The sequence below is a fragment of the Nothoprocta perdicaria genome, unplaced genomic scaffold, assembly GCF_003342845.1.
Source record: "Nothoprocta perdicaria isolate Ctin4 unplaced genomic scaffold, notPer1 scaffold_119, whole genome shotgun sequence".
In the NCBI taxonomy this organism is placed as follows: domain Eukaryota; kingdom Metazoa; phylum Chordata; class Aves; order Tinamiformes; family Tinamidae; genus Nothoprocta; species Nothoprocta perdicaria.
The window spans coordinates 2,082,893-2,098,663 of NW_020454305.1; the positions used below are offsets into that span (position 1 = coordinate 2,082,893).

At 37.9% G+C, this 15,771-nt stretch overlaps 1 protein-coding gene across 2 annotated transcripts; it reads left to right on the forward strand.

Moving 5' to 3' along the window:
- Nucleotides 1–149: 149 nt before the first annotated feature.
- ALG12 (ALG12, alpha-1,6-mannosyltransferase) lies at nucleotides 150–14,538 on the forward strand. Of its 2 annotated transcripts, none has more exons than XM_026053805.1 (10): nucleotides 150–179; nucleotides 4,111–4,309; nucleotides 4,458–4,590; nucleotides 5,095–5,268; nucleotides 6,597–6,791; nucleotides 8,203–8,306; nucleotides 8,780–9,003; nucleotides 9,725–9,894; nucleotides 10,090–10,165; nucleotides 13,922–14,538. In XM_026053805.1, the coding sequence occupies exons 2-10, from the start codon at nucleotides 4,145–4,147 to the stop codon at nucleotides 14,151–14,153; spliced, it is 1,473 nt and encodes a 490-aa protein (XP_025909590.1). In that variant the 5' UTR covers nucleotides 150–179; nucleotides 4,111–4,144; the 3' UTR covers nucleotides 14,154–14,538. The 2 variants fall into 2 exon arrangements, with proteins under 2 accessions (XP_025909590.1, XP_025909588.1); XM_026053803.1 differs by lacking the exon at nucleotides 150–179 and adding an exon at nucleotides 331–406.
- The last annotated feature ends 1,233 nt before the right edge of the window (nucleotides 14,539–15,771 follow it).

The window sequence follows — 15,771 nt, forward strand, 5'->3', positions numbered from 1 at the left end:
CCCCATTCGGATTTCCGCGTAAGCCCTACGCACGCCCCGGCTCCCGTCGCTCATTGGCGGGGCGGCCCCGGCGGAGGGACGTGGCCCAATCAGCGCACGCCACGCGATGGGCCAATGAGAGCCTCCCGCGTGCGCGGAGTGGGGCTGTGGAGGAGGAGCAGTGCTGGTCTGCCGCCATGGTAAGTGTGGGCAGCAGGGGGTGTGTAGCGGGCTTCAGAGCTGGCCACCATTTTTATTTGGCAGCCAGGAGCCGGCTCGGAGCCTTTCTGCTGTGCTGCCCTTACCTAACATGGTGGGGCAGAGCGTTGTCACGTGGGTAGGGCAGCGGAGCACGGCCCCCGCTCCGTGCCACGTCACGTGACGCTGGTGGGGCCCTCTGTGGGACGGCCACGTGGACGCGCGGCCGGTGAGTGTCGGGCGGTAACGGTCGTTAACGGTCGCGGCGGCCGCGCTTGGCCGCGTTTCCCTGCGTGTTTTTCGGTCTCCATCGCGTTGCGCTACCTCGGTTCACCTGCTGAAGACCCCGGGTTCGCTGCATAGTCTTGGTGTGTTCAGCGTAGTCTCGCGCTCCCAGGGAAGATCCTTCGTGATGGGCCCGGCCCAAGGGGCTGCTCATAACGCGCAGTAGGAGCGGTGCAAAAAAACTGTCTTGTGCTCGACCTGCCTGCTCGCTTGGACCTGTCTCATTTTTAACGCTTAAAGTTACGCAGAAAATGAAATATTTTGTAGTAGTTATATGTTGTATAGCCGTTAATTGTTATTGCTATTTTTTTTTCCTCCCGATATTGCAATCTCAGGTTAATTACTAATTTTTATTAGTTAGAGGTTATTATTTCATTGACTCAGTTTCACTTCTGTAGATTTGAAATAATGTCGCCGTAGCCTACAAGATCGAAGTATCGACCCGTGTAATTCATTCACAGAAGTCAGCAGCAATAAAAAATAAATAATTTAAAAGTCCTTTGGGCTATTTTGTTACTCTGTGTTTAGATTGAGGCCTGGAAGTATGCAATGCAGAAGGTACAGCCCCATACTCTGGATTAACATTCACTGAGATGCTGATACCTGGTGTAACTACCTATTTAATGGCTACTGAGCATCATGGGCACTTTGTGAGGGAGAAGCCCTCCAGGGAAATGTCATACTTGAATTTAAAAACTCATAATTCCTAGGAAAGATGTGCAAGTTAGTCTGTTTGTCAGCAAGCTTGGTTTTGTGTTTCTTTCTTTTCTTTTTTCTTTTTTTTTTTTTTTTTTGAGTAATTTGGTGGCTTCAGCATAAAAAAGGCCGTTGTGGCTCGCACTTCTTGCGGCTCCGAGGAAGGCCCGGGCAGAAGGGCTCGGGGACGGTGGGAAGGTCTGCGCGGCTGCAAGTCGCGCCGTCCACCAGGAGCGGCCGCCGCAGGTGGCGGCGGGTTGTGCTCGGTTCCCATCCCTCAGGGCCGCTAGAGGGAGATCGGACACATCCTTCTGGGAGAGCTTGGGGAGGCCCTTGCCCTAGCAGTCCGGCTAAGCTTCTGCACGTGTAGTTCTTGACTTAAGAGCATTCTGCATTTCTCTTCTCCAGTTCCAAGAATGGCATTATCTGTGTATCTTCCAGCAACCTCTTAAGCTGGTGCTGTCCTAGACATCCTTTCCTGGGACAACTTTCAATCTAAGTCTGGTGACTGATTAAAAGAAGGATGGGAAGATAGAAACATGTGTGAGAGTAGCAAGTGCCACTTTCCTTCTTGGCAAAGATGAAAAGGTAGTCCCAACAACTGTAGACCTTACATTCGTTCTCATCCAGAAATTAGCTTTAAAGCAGTTTTTAAAAGAACTAACAGAAAATGGAAATGGAAGCTTCACCCAAACTAGGTCAATGTAAGAAGCAGTGGGATTCTCTTGATGACGTGTTGAGAGACTTCTGTGCCACCTTTCATATGTGAGAAGGCAAAATACAGTCTTCCTAGACTGATTTAACATGTTGTTTGGCTGCCAAACTCTAACATATTTATACTGAGCATGTCTGAAAAATGTAAGTTATAAAGATTTGGTAGGCTTTCATGGAATGAATAAAATGTGCATTCCTGAGATTCTTCCACAGCTGAAGTGGAGGCATCAGCCTCTTTCCATGAAATGGTTTTAACTTTTTTTTTTTTTTTTTTTAAATGTGATAAATCAGTATATTCTTAACCACTTTCCTCTCAGTAAGAGGTGAGCTGTTTGTGGTGAAAATCTCTCCTACCCTGGGATTCCATGTCAACATCTGACAACAAATACATGTGGCAATGCTGTAAGGACCTGAGGAGGTTTCTTCTAAGGGTGGTCAGAGTGTTAATGATAGATCGAACTGACAGCCCTCTCACCTTCATTACTAAAAGAATTTTATGAAGTAAAAAGTCTATTTCCCTGTTTCCTAAGAGTGTTTTTTTTTTTTAAGAAAATTAAAGCTTTTCATTTTAAATGTTTTGCCTTTATCTTGCAAATTTATTTTAAAGTTTAGATCTGTTGGCTACCTGACTGTCTCAAACGCCATTTGAATCTTGAGGTTTGTCAACATCTATTTTTGACTAAGCAAATTATCTTGAAACTTGACAAGATATCTAAATTTATAGTTTTTATCTCAGAAGCTTAGTTGTCTTTTGTGCTTTGTCTTTTAATCTTCTGAAGTGTTTCCCTTCAGGGAATTTCAGTGTGTACAATGCATATAATTATCTTCAAAGCATCTGAGTCTGCTGGCAAGCTCATTTTCTTTAGGCATGACGTAGGATTTAAGTCAACAAGATAAAAATCTTTGCGATAAACCATGTATGGAATGCCCGTGTTTGCTGTCATTCAGAAAATTTAGAAAACCAGGGATTAATAGTATATGTGGTAATAATTAAAGAGGTAAGAATATTCTATATCACAGACTGGCATGTGAAGCTTGGGCTGTTTATGTGACTGTGTTGCTATGCTGGGTAACCTGATGTAGATGGATTCTTCAGTGTCTGCTTTTCTCTCAAGCAAATTTGGCCAGAAATGTAAGATGCTTTTGTATTTATTGAAAGAAATCAGTAAGAGAGCTTTCTAGAGGCAGGGTGTTCTACAAGATAAATTACGCTGTGAAGAGACTTACTCATGCCAAGCACTTCTAAGAGTTGCACTGGTGACGTTCCAAAACTTCTTTTATTACTGCTGTGGAAAAACCAATTGTAGCATAACCCATTTTTATACATTCTCTTAAGTAATACTAGGCACAGTTTAAAAAGACTTCTTCCCACTGAATGGGGTGTTGTATTTATATAGACTCTTAATGCTGCAGAACAAGCAAAAAATCATAAAGAGCCACCACAGAATTTGCTGGCTTGATCTAAAGCTTTAGTTATGGTCTGTAACAATAACAGTTATGAGAAAAAAGAAATGTTAACAGTGTAATATATAGCATATTATGTGGACATATTCAATGCATGGTGAATACACCTGAGTTCTGGATTTATTCCTGTTAGCAGTGAAGAGAAAGTAATTCTGTATCTGCTTTATTTTTAGTACTGCGCAGGACAAATCTATCCATTAAGGGAAAAGGAACTCTAGGAAACAGTTTGCAAGTGATCCTGATAAATCCGTCAACTGTCTTGAATCTGTTTGATGGACATGCTTAGACCATAACATAGGAGAAAACATTTCTATCCGAAATCCCAGTTGTATCTTGTATAGGTGCTATCCTTACAAATTTGTTTCTGTGTGAACAGAACAAGAATAACAGTATTTGAAATATCTTGTCTTGTACTAAACTGTAAAGTTACAAGAGTGGAAAGGTAAATTAAAAACATGAACAGAAGTGAGAGCCAATTACAAAGCCATTACTCTCATGAAGCAGACCTAAATGAGATGACGCTCTCAGCACTGATGGTGGTACTGGCCTGGCCCTGGAAATATTTTCTTAAGTAGGTTTGTAGGTTCTATCTTGTCACAGGGGTGTTACAGTTTTTCACCTTTTCACCTTTCAGCTTATGCTTTTTTAAAGGCATTTGATTACACTGTTTACAGTCTTGATTCTGAATATGAATCAGGCTTATTAATATGTCTTTTCTGCTTGTATGCGTCGTGCTGTGATTCTAATGGCTTTTCTTTGTCTTTTAATCTCCAGAACTGACAGAATCTATGTGAATTTCAAATTCAAGATGCCTCAGAAGAGGAGCTCTAGCAGGCGGTCATTCCCATGGCTGCTGCTCATTATTATTGTGGCCTTTGTACATTTAATTGTCTGCCCCTTTACAAAAGTGGAAGAAAGCTTTAACCTGCAGGCCATTCACGATGTTGTGTACCATCGTCTAGACTTGGATAAGGTAAGTTGCAAATACAGTGTTTCATGTAGGACTCTGTTGAGGTTTGCATGTATCATTCATGTACAAGAAAGAGCAATAGGAATGTGATTTATCTCAATTTTCCTTTGTTTCTGGTTTGCCTATCTTACTTAAATTTTCCTTTTTGCAGTATGACCATCATGAATTTCCTGGAGTTGTCCCAAGAACGTTCCTCGGACCAATTTTTATTGCGGCTCTTTCCAGCCCAGCTATATATCTACTTTCAGTATTACAAATATCGAAGTTCTACTCCCAGCTGATAGGTATGAGGATTTTCCAGTCAGAGTAGAGATTTTTTTTTTTCTTTTGGGCTAATGTGTAACATTGTAACATTCGGTGTTTGGATCAATGTTTAAAACATTATATAATTTTTCTTACTGAGGGATTTTCCAAACTGTAGAACTGTAGTCACCAACAGCATGACAATTTTAGTTCTTTTATGGGGAGAGGGTGGTAATGGGGACCAACTCGCAACACAGAAATACACTGTGGTAAGGTAAGATAACATAATATATGTCTAACAGTATTGGGAAAGTATCTTCAGAGAATATTCTCCCAGTACTTCACATGCTCTTCAGAACATAATGTTTTATTTGTGCAGAGAAGCATTGTCTTTTGTGAAAAAGTATTGAGCTATTTAAAATAGAATGAAATTAGGTAAACTAATTTGAGTGGCTTTAAGGTGGGTTGTACAGCTTCTTACCATTATTGTATGTAAACATTTGTCCTTCAGCAGTCAGTCTGATGTTACTCTATTCTTCCAATAGTCCGGGGAACTTTGGGCCTCACTGTGATTTACGCGTTATGGAAGCTACAAAAAGAAGTTAGAAAGCAGTTTGGAGCAACTGCATCAACAGTCTTCTGTCTCATAACTGTTACTCAGTTTCACTTGATGTTTTACTGTACACGAACCCTTCCCAATGTGTTTGCACTACCTTTTGGTAAGTATCCTCGTATCAACATTGTTTTCTAATTGATAATTGAAACATATGGAAAGTGTAGCCAGTCTTCTAATGTATATACTTGATGACTAGATTATGTGGTAACTAGGCTGGAAAGTTTAACCTATATTTTTATTATAGCATATGCCAAAAATGACTAGTCATATTTTTTCCTGAATCTGAATATACTTAGTTTTTAATCAAATGAATTTCATTAATTGGAGATTTGAGAACATAAGAACATAAAATTGGCAGCTATTGAAAAGTTTCTGGTACGCTTGTAGTTGAAAAATTACAGTCTGTGTGGAAGGAAGTTTTCTAATGAGACTGGAACAAATTCCCCCTTCCTTTTCTAGAGTAATACATAAACTTATAAATCTATAAACAGTTTGATTTTCCCTCCCTCCTGTACCATAAGTATATGGACTCAGAACTAAGCTTAACCTACTCATAGAGTTTTTCCCCAGAGATGGTAATGAGAAAAGATTAATCACATGTGACAGATTTTAGTTGAGTCACTTAATGCTTCACTGGAAGTTTCTTAGCTATCAGAATCATGAGGTTGGGTTAAGAACCTGTTTAGGTCATTTTTAAAAACAAAAATACACAAAAAAGAACCAGCTGAATTGTTGGATAAATATTGTATAGTGGCAAATTTTCCAGAATGTTAGGTATCCCAGGTGTTAAAGCACATTTTTTTGTTTGTTTTTCTTTTTACATGCAATCCATTTCTGCTGTTCTCTTGCATTTTTCTTAAGATCATGTCCACTTTACAGTATAGGCAGTATTACCGTATGATTTAAACTGTGAAAAAAAGTGGAGAAATCTCCATCTGTAGAGATATGCTTCCAGGTACCCACCCATATGGATTTATAGCTCCTTCTTGAGGAGAACCTGCACTCTCTTTTTATACTTTAAATGGGGTGCCATTAGTATTAATACAGGATATATTCAGCCAAGAGAATAAACTCATCAGCTGACATGGAGCAATAATTACAAATCTTTGCTTGAAAAACTTTTAGTACTCTCTTAAGTTTGGTCTTGTTTGGAAAGCTATTAAATACAACATCCCGGAAAAGTTCTCAAATTCTTTCTGTGATTACACTTCTACTTACTTAAGCATCAATGATGGAACGTTGCACATTGTTCTAAATTACATTCCTCTCACAGAGGGAAAATTATTGGACTAGACATGCTAAGAAGCATTAGGTAGCGAAGGGTATGGAAATAGAGGAGCATGAACATGAATTACAGGAAGCATTTGCCCTCAATAAACAGCGAAGATGTTCAGTGTGTCAGATGGTTTGTTATATTTGTTTTTTTTGCAGTACTACTGGCATTGACATTTTGGATACAGCAAAAACAAAGGCAGTTCATTTGGTTCTCAGCTTTGGCAATTATAGTCTTCAGATCAGAGCTCTGCATATTCCTAGGCCTCATGCTTCTGGTGACGTTACTGAATAAAAGAGTCTCCATTTTAAAGGTGCTTTCCCATGCTGTTCCTGCTGGAATGTTTTGTCTGGGTAAGTGTTTGGGGGGGGGGGGGGGGGGGGTAAGTTGAATATGAAATCCAGTTGAACTCTTAAATCTTTCAAAATATTAGAATTTTCTCTTTCTCTCTCTCTCTTTCTCTCTCTCTCTCTCTAAGATTTACCATATGTGTGTGTGTGTATATATATATATATAAAAGATATATCTATATTATATAAGATATACCTATATATATTAAGATTTACCTTCCTTCTCTTAGGTTTTGTTTGCAATTCCATTTACTAGTATTATTACAAGAATGATTTTTTTTTTGAACATTTTTTGTGAGGAATTAGTTATACCCAGAACTGTAGAAAGTCGTTATGACCCTTAATTTTAGATGTTTATATAAGGTCCTGACCTGGAACATTTTACATTTTAATGTACAGTACATTTTAATATAATTAGTTTCCATTCATAGTTGCCAGCACATTATAAACTATATCCAGTATCTATTTCCAGGATGAGAAGCTAAACCTCAGGATAAAATACAACACAGCATGACACAAAGGATTATTGGAGAGAGTCACAGTTTAGTTTTATGGAAAATTCTGAAAGTTTTTAAGAAAATTCTTTGGGCCTCTGTTTCTTCATGCATTCATTTTATTGGCTTTGGTGATAGTCCATGCTGGAGATGTTGAAAAATCACCTTAGTTCTGCTTGTTTGTGCAAGACTTGTGCACGTGCATGTAAATATTCTAAGCTGTGTACCTAATTACAAATGATCTTGACAAGTGCCTGATCATGAACTATGGCTGTGTGCTGACCTTTCCAATGTGGGCAGCAGCAGGAGAGAAACATCATTCTCTGCCCATTGGAAGAGAATGATGCATAAGAACTTACAGCCCAACAAAAATGTCGCCTGTACTCCCATTCTGTCATCCTGCAAACTTCCAAAATACCAGAGCAATTTTCATACAAGTGAGTGAATGAGACAGAATCAACAGATTTCCTGCTCTTCCTGTCCGTATGCCTTTCATCCATTATCCTTCTTCATCCATTATCCTTTCCTCCCTCCCAGTAGATAGCAGGAAACCACTGGAGGTTTGTTTTACTCAGCTCATCAACTTCTCCAGAAGCAGCACTGTCTTTGGCAAAAATCCACTTAGTACCATATGAACTTAAACTAGGTTTCTTACTATTCATTACATTCAGTGTGCTAATATATATGTTTTTAAAAACTTTAGTTAAGCTGTTGTTTTTCACTCCTGGAGGTTGGAAAAATCTCAGCTGGATTCCTATGTAACATGCTTCAGTTAAGTTTTCTATTAAAAAGTGCAAATTCAGCCTTCTTTATGGCTTTGGGTAAGGCTTATGGTGCATGTTGCAGTTTGTAATATGGCTTGGATGTGCGTGTTTGAATTTCTCTACTCTTTAATTAATGCAGATCTATATTTCTTTTAGGACTAACAGTTGCTGTGGACTCTATATTTTGGAGACAACTTGTGTGGCCTGAAGGGAAAGTGCTCTGGTATAACACAATTTTAAACAAGAGTTCCAACTGGGGAGTATCCTTTGGAATGCATAGGAAAAAAAGTTCTATAGATGATGTCAGCTAAACAAAACCTTTCACGTAATTAATTCTTGGGACTGAGTTACCATGTGGATGATATAATTACTGAAAGTAGTAGAAATTATTTTGTGATGTCAGTTCCTTAAATCTTTTTGTAAATTTTAGCTTTCCTCTGACCTATTCTTCATGTTTGATCCTGTTCTATAAATTTAAATGCATTCTTTTCCCTCTTGATCACATTTCCACCATTAACACCATTTGATGTAGCTGTGTTGCATGATGTGAGTGTAGTCAGGCACCCATTCTTTCTCGGAAGGTAAGGTACAAAAATGAAATGTCTAGAAAAATGTGATACAGAAAAAAAAAACCACGCTGCATGTTTGCAAAGTCTACGGTGAAGAATAGTTTACTTTACACACTTGCTTGCTGGCAAAGAAAGTGCCCTTAACTCTCCTTTTCATCTTGAAGACATCACCATTCTTGTGGTATTTCTATTCAGCCTTGCCTCGTGCTTTGGGATGCAGCATTATATTTGTACCCTTAGGTGCTGTAGAAAAGAGGACTCGCATATTATTGTTGCCAGCACTGGGTTTTATTTTCTTGTATTCGTTTCTTCCACACAAAGAGCTGCGGTTTATCATATATACCTTCCCAGTCTTCAATATAGTGGCTGCTAGAACTTGCTCACGAATGTAAGTTTGAAATTGCAATTTTTTATCCCTTGAAAATATAAAAGAATGTTAAACTATTTATTTTATGTGGTATTTTTATTTTATTTTTTTCCCATTTTGCAACCAGGAATATCTTGAGATTCTCATTTTACCAATTCTACTAGTGAGGGAAATGACAACTGAAAAATGAAATGATATGACAGGGTCATTTGGCAAGTCTGTGACAGAGATAGGAATAGAGGCTCAATTTTCTGTCACAAGTGATGCTGCAATGTAGTTTATTTTATCCACCAACGAGACAGACACATTCCAGGGTAGTACTGTGTTATTTATGTAGCTTTTCTCAGGAGATAGTTTAATATACAATTGTGGCTCACAAAACATGGTGTTTGTATCAGATAGTTTAACTGGGTCATACTGAATAAACAAATTGAAGTTAAATTCTGAACTGGAAAGAGAGTGCATTTATAGCTAATGGTTACAAACATAGAAATATTTAACTTTATTAAGGAGAATATTTATTCAAATCTTAAATATTTGTCAGTAGAAGTTAGTCTTTTAGAAATGGATAATGAATGCATTTCTTATAAACAACTGCTGTATAAAATTTACATTGGTCTTTGTATCTAAAAGGGGAGTTTTTCCACAAAAGTTTTATTAAAATAACCAATGACTAGTTGAAAGATGAGGGAAAACAAACAATTCTTTGTTGTTATTTGTTTTTTTTTTTTCTTCTTCCTAGTCTAAATAACTCCCGGAAATCCTGGTTATACAAACTTGGGTCTCTCTTCGTTATAATGCATCTTACAGTTAATGCAGCTTATTCGGGAACATCTTTATATGTTTCACACTTCAATTACCCTGGAGGAGTAGCAATTCAGAAGTTACATGAGTTGGTGCCCTCAACAACAGGTGTGTAAAGCTGGTATGATTTATTTTCATCTCTATTTATTTTTTTTCCTGCTAATGTATCTCTTTCTCTACACATTGGATGTTGTTTCTTCTCACTGCTTTTGTACGTCCTTTCCATTACTATTTTGCTAACTTATTAAACAGTGCTCTTTCAAGATTTTTTTTTTTAATACTGTATTCTGTTTGTTTATGTAGAGGTCTCTGTTCATATTGATGTGGCCGCCGCACAAACAGGAGTTTCTCGGTTTCTAGAAATCAATTCAGACTGGAGGTATGTTATGAACAAGGGATTTTGATTTAAAGAGACACCTGGTTTTTGTTTGCTTTTTTTTTTGTGTGTGTATGTACAGTGGCAAATGTGATGAATATAGTTTCTGTTGCAGCACATTTACTAAGCCAGGTCAAGGACAATGTGTGTCTCTAGGCAGTTTTGATGATGTCTGCGGTGCTACCAATGTAAAACTGGAAAAGTGCAGCATTTTTTAACTGTTTCTGGTTCTTTTGGCCTAAGTATCACGGATCCTTTATAGTCGTAAGGGAGAATGTAAAAAATATTATTATCTAATTAAAGCTGTGATAGTATTAATGTAAATTCATTTGGTAGAAAATAAGCTGTAGATGAGCGTTGTAAGCAGCAGTGATAAACAGTTTTAAGGATCAGAATATTCCAGTAATGAGTAGGAGACATTTTTGGTATTGCCTGTTTTTTACATTACAGACCGAAAAAAAGACACACTTTTGATTTGTAGCTCTTCAAGCAAAGTCTACCTTTTTCATTTAAAATATAATCTTAATGAAATGATTCAGAATAAAGGTACAAAGTACCTCACTTTATATGTGCACAAAACAAAAGCAGCACAAGCTGATTCTGGTTTCAACTTAAGATGTGTTCTGATACATTAGTTTTCCTCCTGTTTAGCAGGTGAAGAATCGTAGTTCAGTTGTGGCAGTGATTTAAGGAGGAAGAAGAAAAAGTCGGCTTTAGGGGAATCTGCAAGAAATGTCTAGGTTGATATGTCTTATTTCATTATTGTGCCTTTTCATATTATCTTGATGGTACTGATGTGATTTCCCTCACAGTTACTACTCAATGTTTATTTCTGGTAGATTTTTGTATATTCCATCTGGTGAAGTCCTAAGCCAAGAACAATTAGGATGAAACCTTAAACTGCCAGAGCACATAAGATAGAACAGGCATGTTAGCTAAAATGTTGCTGTCTTTATCCATACATTACGTATTCTCTAAGTCCAGTCCCATGTATTTACTAATTCTCCAAATTTTATTTCAATTTGTTTTTATTTATATTTTATTTTACTGAGAGTAATTTTTGCTTGCAAAGTTGCAGAGCAGTAAGATTGGAAAGCAGATGAATAATATTACTGTCACTGATGGACACTTCATACTGTTGCAGCTGAAGGGTAGTTTGTCTCTCTCACTTTTATCAGACTCGTCACAAAAAATGCCCCAGAGGAGGGCTGATTCATCATAAGTTTCACATAAAAAAGGGTCATGCAATATCGGCAACTGAGTATCCTGCACTGGAGTGCCATGTTGTCTGACAGCACAGTGCCCCGAAGTGTGGTGGCACCAGCTGCCTGTCTTCTCCTTACACGTGGGAGTGACAGCCTGTCAGATGGACAAAAAAGTTTACCATCTTCTCAGACTGTATATACCAGATGAAGAGAAGATTTATGGATAGAGGGGCTATGAAGAATGATTGCTTGTCTGAATAGCTACAAGCATAAGTAAAAATGTCTTAAAAGTTAACAGCTTTCACTGTGTTCAGATTAGATCTCTTTGCCTCCAGAAAAATGCAGGAGATTTTTTTTTTTTTTTTTTCCAAAGAGCAATGGAAAGAAGGCTTGTTCATGTGGGCTTTAACATGGACAGGTTATGGTCTTCAGTTAGTGCAGTCTCTCAGAACCAGGAATGAAAGCTGTGTAAGCTTTAAGTATTTTAAAATAATAAAGCTCAGAAGTGCTTGCAACCAGATGAAAGGCCCTTTATTTGCTGATGAGTACAATGTGAAATTACAAGTTGGTAAAGTTGTTACTAAATATACTGTTCCTTCTGCCTGCCAGGGCCCTCCTAAGTGAGAGTGTGTTCTTTCTGCAAATAAGCAGATGAAATTAGTGTGTAATTTTAGTAAAAGGCAGAACTTAGTGTGCAAGATCTAATTTTGTATAGTGTGGTGCATTTATTGACGCTTCAGATTCTGTCAGTCTCGGATCTGTTTCTTGTTGACACTTCCAAAATTTTAGTTAACAATATACACAAGACTTCCATTTTATTTTAGCTTACTTGTTAGTATCTTAAATGCTAATGATTTTATCTTTACAGCATTATCTTACATAGAAGAAATTGAGATTTTTTTCAGTTTTTCCACAGAGGAATTCAAAGACACTAGAGGCCAAAAATTGGAAGATATATGTGGCAAAAAAAACCCATGAAGACTGGATTTAGTTCTGTGTAACTCTTAAGAGTATATAGGGTATTTAGCTGCAGCACTTGCCTATCTGTGTCCATGCATGTAACAAAAGCCACAGCCTTGAGTAAGTTACTTGTGAAATATGTGGGAGGAATCAAGTGCCTAGGAATAGGAGTTAGAAAAGCTCATAGAAATAGTTTACTAGGGATGGCAGCACAGAAGATGAAGAACTGGATACTGTTTTTCCCTTGGGGTATATGGGATGAATAATTCTGTGTAGTTAGAAGCCCAGGACAGTCTTGTCCTACACAAAAGTAACAGCAAGTAACTTGCATCTTAACCTCTGTCTTCTAGACTGTTACCTGCTGTCAGTGTAGAATACTTTGCTGAGATAGAGAACAAAGATTTTTAACCTAAATCTTGGAAATAAATCAAATGATGGTCTGTAGAGTGTTTTGGCATGGACTTAGTCTTGTTCTTCCCCACAGAAGTTACTTCATAACATCATAGACTACTAATAGACTGCCTATGTAAGCATCCTAACCCTTGGGCTATTAATTCCACCTGCTTCTCTTCCCTGAGCAAATAAAAAACATCTGGGAACTAGAGCAGTGTATGCCTAAGACGGTGAGAGACCTACTTCACATTCCATGAAGCAGAGAGGTTCACACAGTCTTGTGAGAAGAAGAACTTCCAGTTCTGGGCCCAGATCACACAGAGACTGACTGAACTTGCACCTAGATCGTCTATACGCTTACCAAACGCTTGAGTTGCTTTCTGGGGTATAAAAGGCGATCTATTTATATGAGTCATTTTGTCATCCTGTAAATTAACCTCTATGGCTAAGCTAACAAAACTGCCTTATGAAGCTAAACACTTTTTCCTTCTTCTGCACGCTCTAAATGTGCGAGTTAAGTCGTTTTAGAACTTGACAACTGCTTTTATTCATATGTGGGCACATGTGCAGACACATGCAAGTGTCTGTGTGTGGTCACTTTTATATACTTGTGTATGTTTAGGTGCCTGCATTTATAAAAGCTGACCCAAAGTGCCCTGCCCAAACAAAGTTTGCATGTATTAGGCAAATGAACCCCTAAGTAACAAGATCCACGTTGCTAGATTTTTTTTTTTTTTGTCTTCTGTACAGCGTCCAAGAAGGTCCTTTTCAGGTTACTCTTATAGGATCCTAATGTAACTACAAGAAAAGTTTCTGTTTTGTGCCCCATAAATTTATTTGAAATTAAAACAAACCTCACCTAAACTTACCTAAACTTCAATATTCATAGAATAAGAGTTAATCAATCCAATTTTCCGCAGTCTTAGACTTTGCTGTAGAGACTTCTCTACAGAGCCAAAATAAATGATTAGATAAGAACTATTTTGGCTGTTTTTTTTTTTTTTTTTTTTTTTTAAATCACAGTTGCAATAGAAAGACTTCCTTGGAATGACTGCAAACTCTCAGGTTAAATTTAATCATGTGATATAACTGAGAATGTTGCCTTCTGTATTTCCTCTTGGATACTATGTGGCCTTGTGGTAATGGAGACATTTAATATGTACAGAGAGCATTGTAAATAAGCCTACTGTATTCTTTGCAGGTATGACAAAAGAGAAGATGTCAAACCAGGAGACGAGATGATGTTTTCTTACACACACATACTGATGGAAACAAATCCTCTTCAAATATCACATTACAAAACAACCCATAAGCCACTGGCAAATATATCTGGCATTAGTAAAATCGGGTTGAACTTTACTACATTACCTCCTTTTACTTTAAATTTAAAACCCAAATTAGTACTGTTAGAAAAACTGCCCCCATTGTCCTGACTGTGAATTTTAAGTGAATGTTTTTGATGTAATTTTGCTGATGAGTGAATAAGATGGTGTAAATTGTCATTCTAGGGCTGCAATTCAGCTTCTGTGAAAAGGTATGGAAAATAATGTTGGTATTGATTGATATTTACCTCTGTTTTTTACATATATATTGCAACACATTCCTAGGCAGTATGTACTTAAATGCTGAGCTACACTGTTAGCTGCATTTGAGAGAGGGTACCTACGACTTTAGCACTACTAAATAAAACCCATGTACTTAGTTCTGGTAGCTGTTTCATAACAGTTTGGCTATGTCCTAATTGCCCTATATAAGACATATAATGGAACCGGTTAGTGCAACTGCAGTGATTTGATATGCAATCTCTGTGTGCAAAGATAGATCATTGGACATATCTGCAGGATTGTGACCCTCTTCCCCCCCCCCCCCCCCAGTTGTCAGATTGCCTGTGTGAAGCTTTTAATTATGTTAGTATCACAGCGAAGCCATATTTATTGTAGCCTCATCACAATACCTAATTGTGCCCTGTAGGCTACCAAACTAATTAAAGTGAACAATTAAGTTGAAAAGCAGTTGTACGTCTTGGCAAGCCCTGTTTCATAACATATTTGAGTAGTAAAAAACTGCTGTATTTATTACGACACTGCATGAATAAGTGCGACTTGGATTTCACAGAGAAAAAAAGATAATTTTCTTTTGAGGTTGTTCACTTAAGTTTGCCAAATAGGAGAAGTTAAGGTGTATAGGAAGAAAATACCTTAAAATTTCAGTTAAAAGCAGTTGTAATTTGACAGGAGCTCTAATAGTAAAATATATATATATTTTTAAAAAAAGTATTTCTGAAATATGTGGCATAGAAGTATTCCTTACTGACTCAGAGTAAAAGTTTTGCTCTCAAGACTCAAGTCTCGAGAGCAAAAAAAACCTCTGATTGAATGTATATTTTTTTCCATCCTTAAAGCATATTTAATTCAGGGACCTACTTTACCTGTGCATGCATTTCAGTTTTCAGGATCATGTTTTTGTTTTTAGCCTGTAGTTTCTGTATCAGAGAACTGATCTGGCGGGGTGGAGCCTGCTCCGCTGGGGGCGGCTGGGGGCGGCTGCTCCTCCGCCTTCCTCACACTGACAGCTGGCAATGGCAACCTGCCTGACTTGCTACTCCAGCCTCCAGCGGCTCTTGAATTTACTGCAGTATTATCTATTTGATTTCTCTTTGGAAGAAAAATGAACTTGCTCCAGAGCCAGTTTGAACATCAGATAGTTCACATGGTGCAGAAGGAAGTACATGCACAAATACCTGATAATTTGGAAGAATGCAAAGGAAAAAATCTGCTAAGGATGTAGGCTCTTGTGTGTTAAGCAAAAATAGTTTTTTTTTTTTTCTGTACTTCCCCTGCAGTGGAATCTGTAATTGAATACATAAAATTATCCTGCTCAATTTGCACAGTTATTCCAGCCTTTCAAATCGGTGGTGGTCTGAGTCCCTTCTGCAGCAAGCTTTTTTCTGCTAGCTAGAGAAAACTAAGCCATATTATGTGTGTAACCTTTGTAGCTCATGCTGATGCCTCAGGTTGCATGTAGTATGCAGGCATCTGGTTCTGTAGAGCA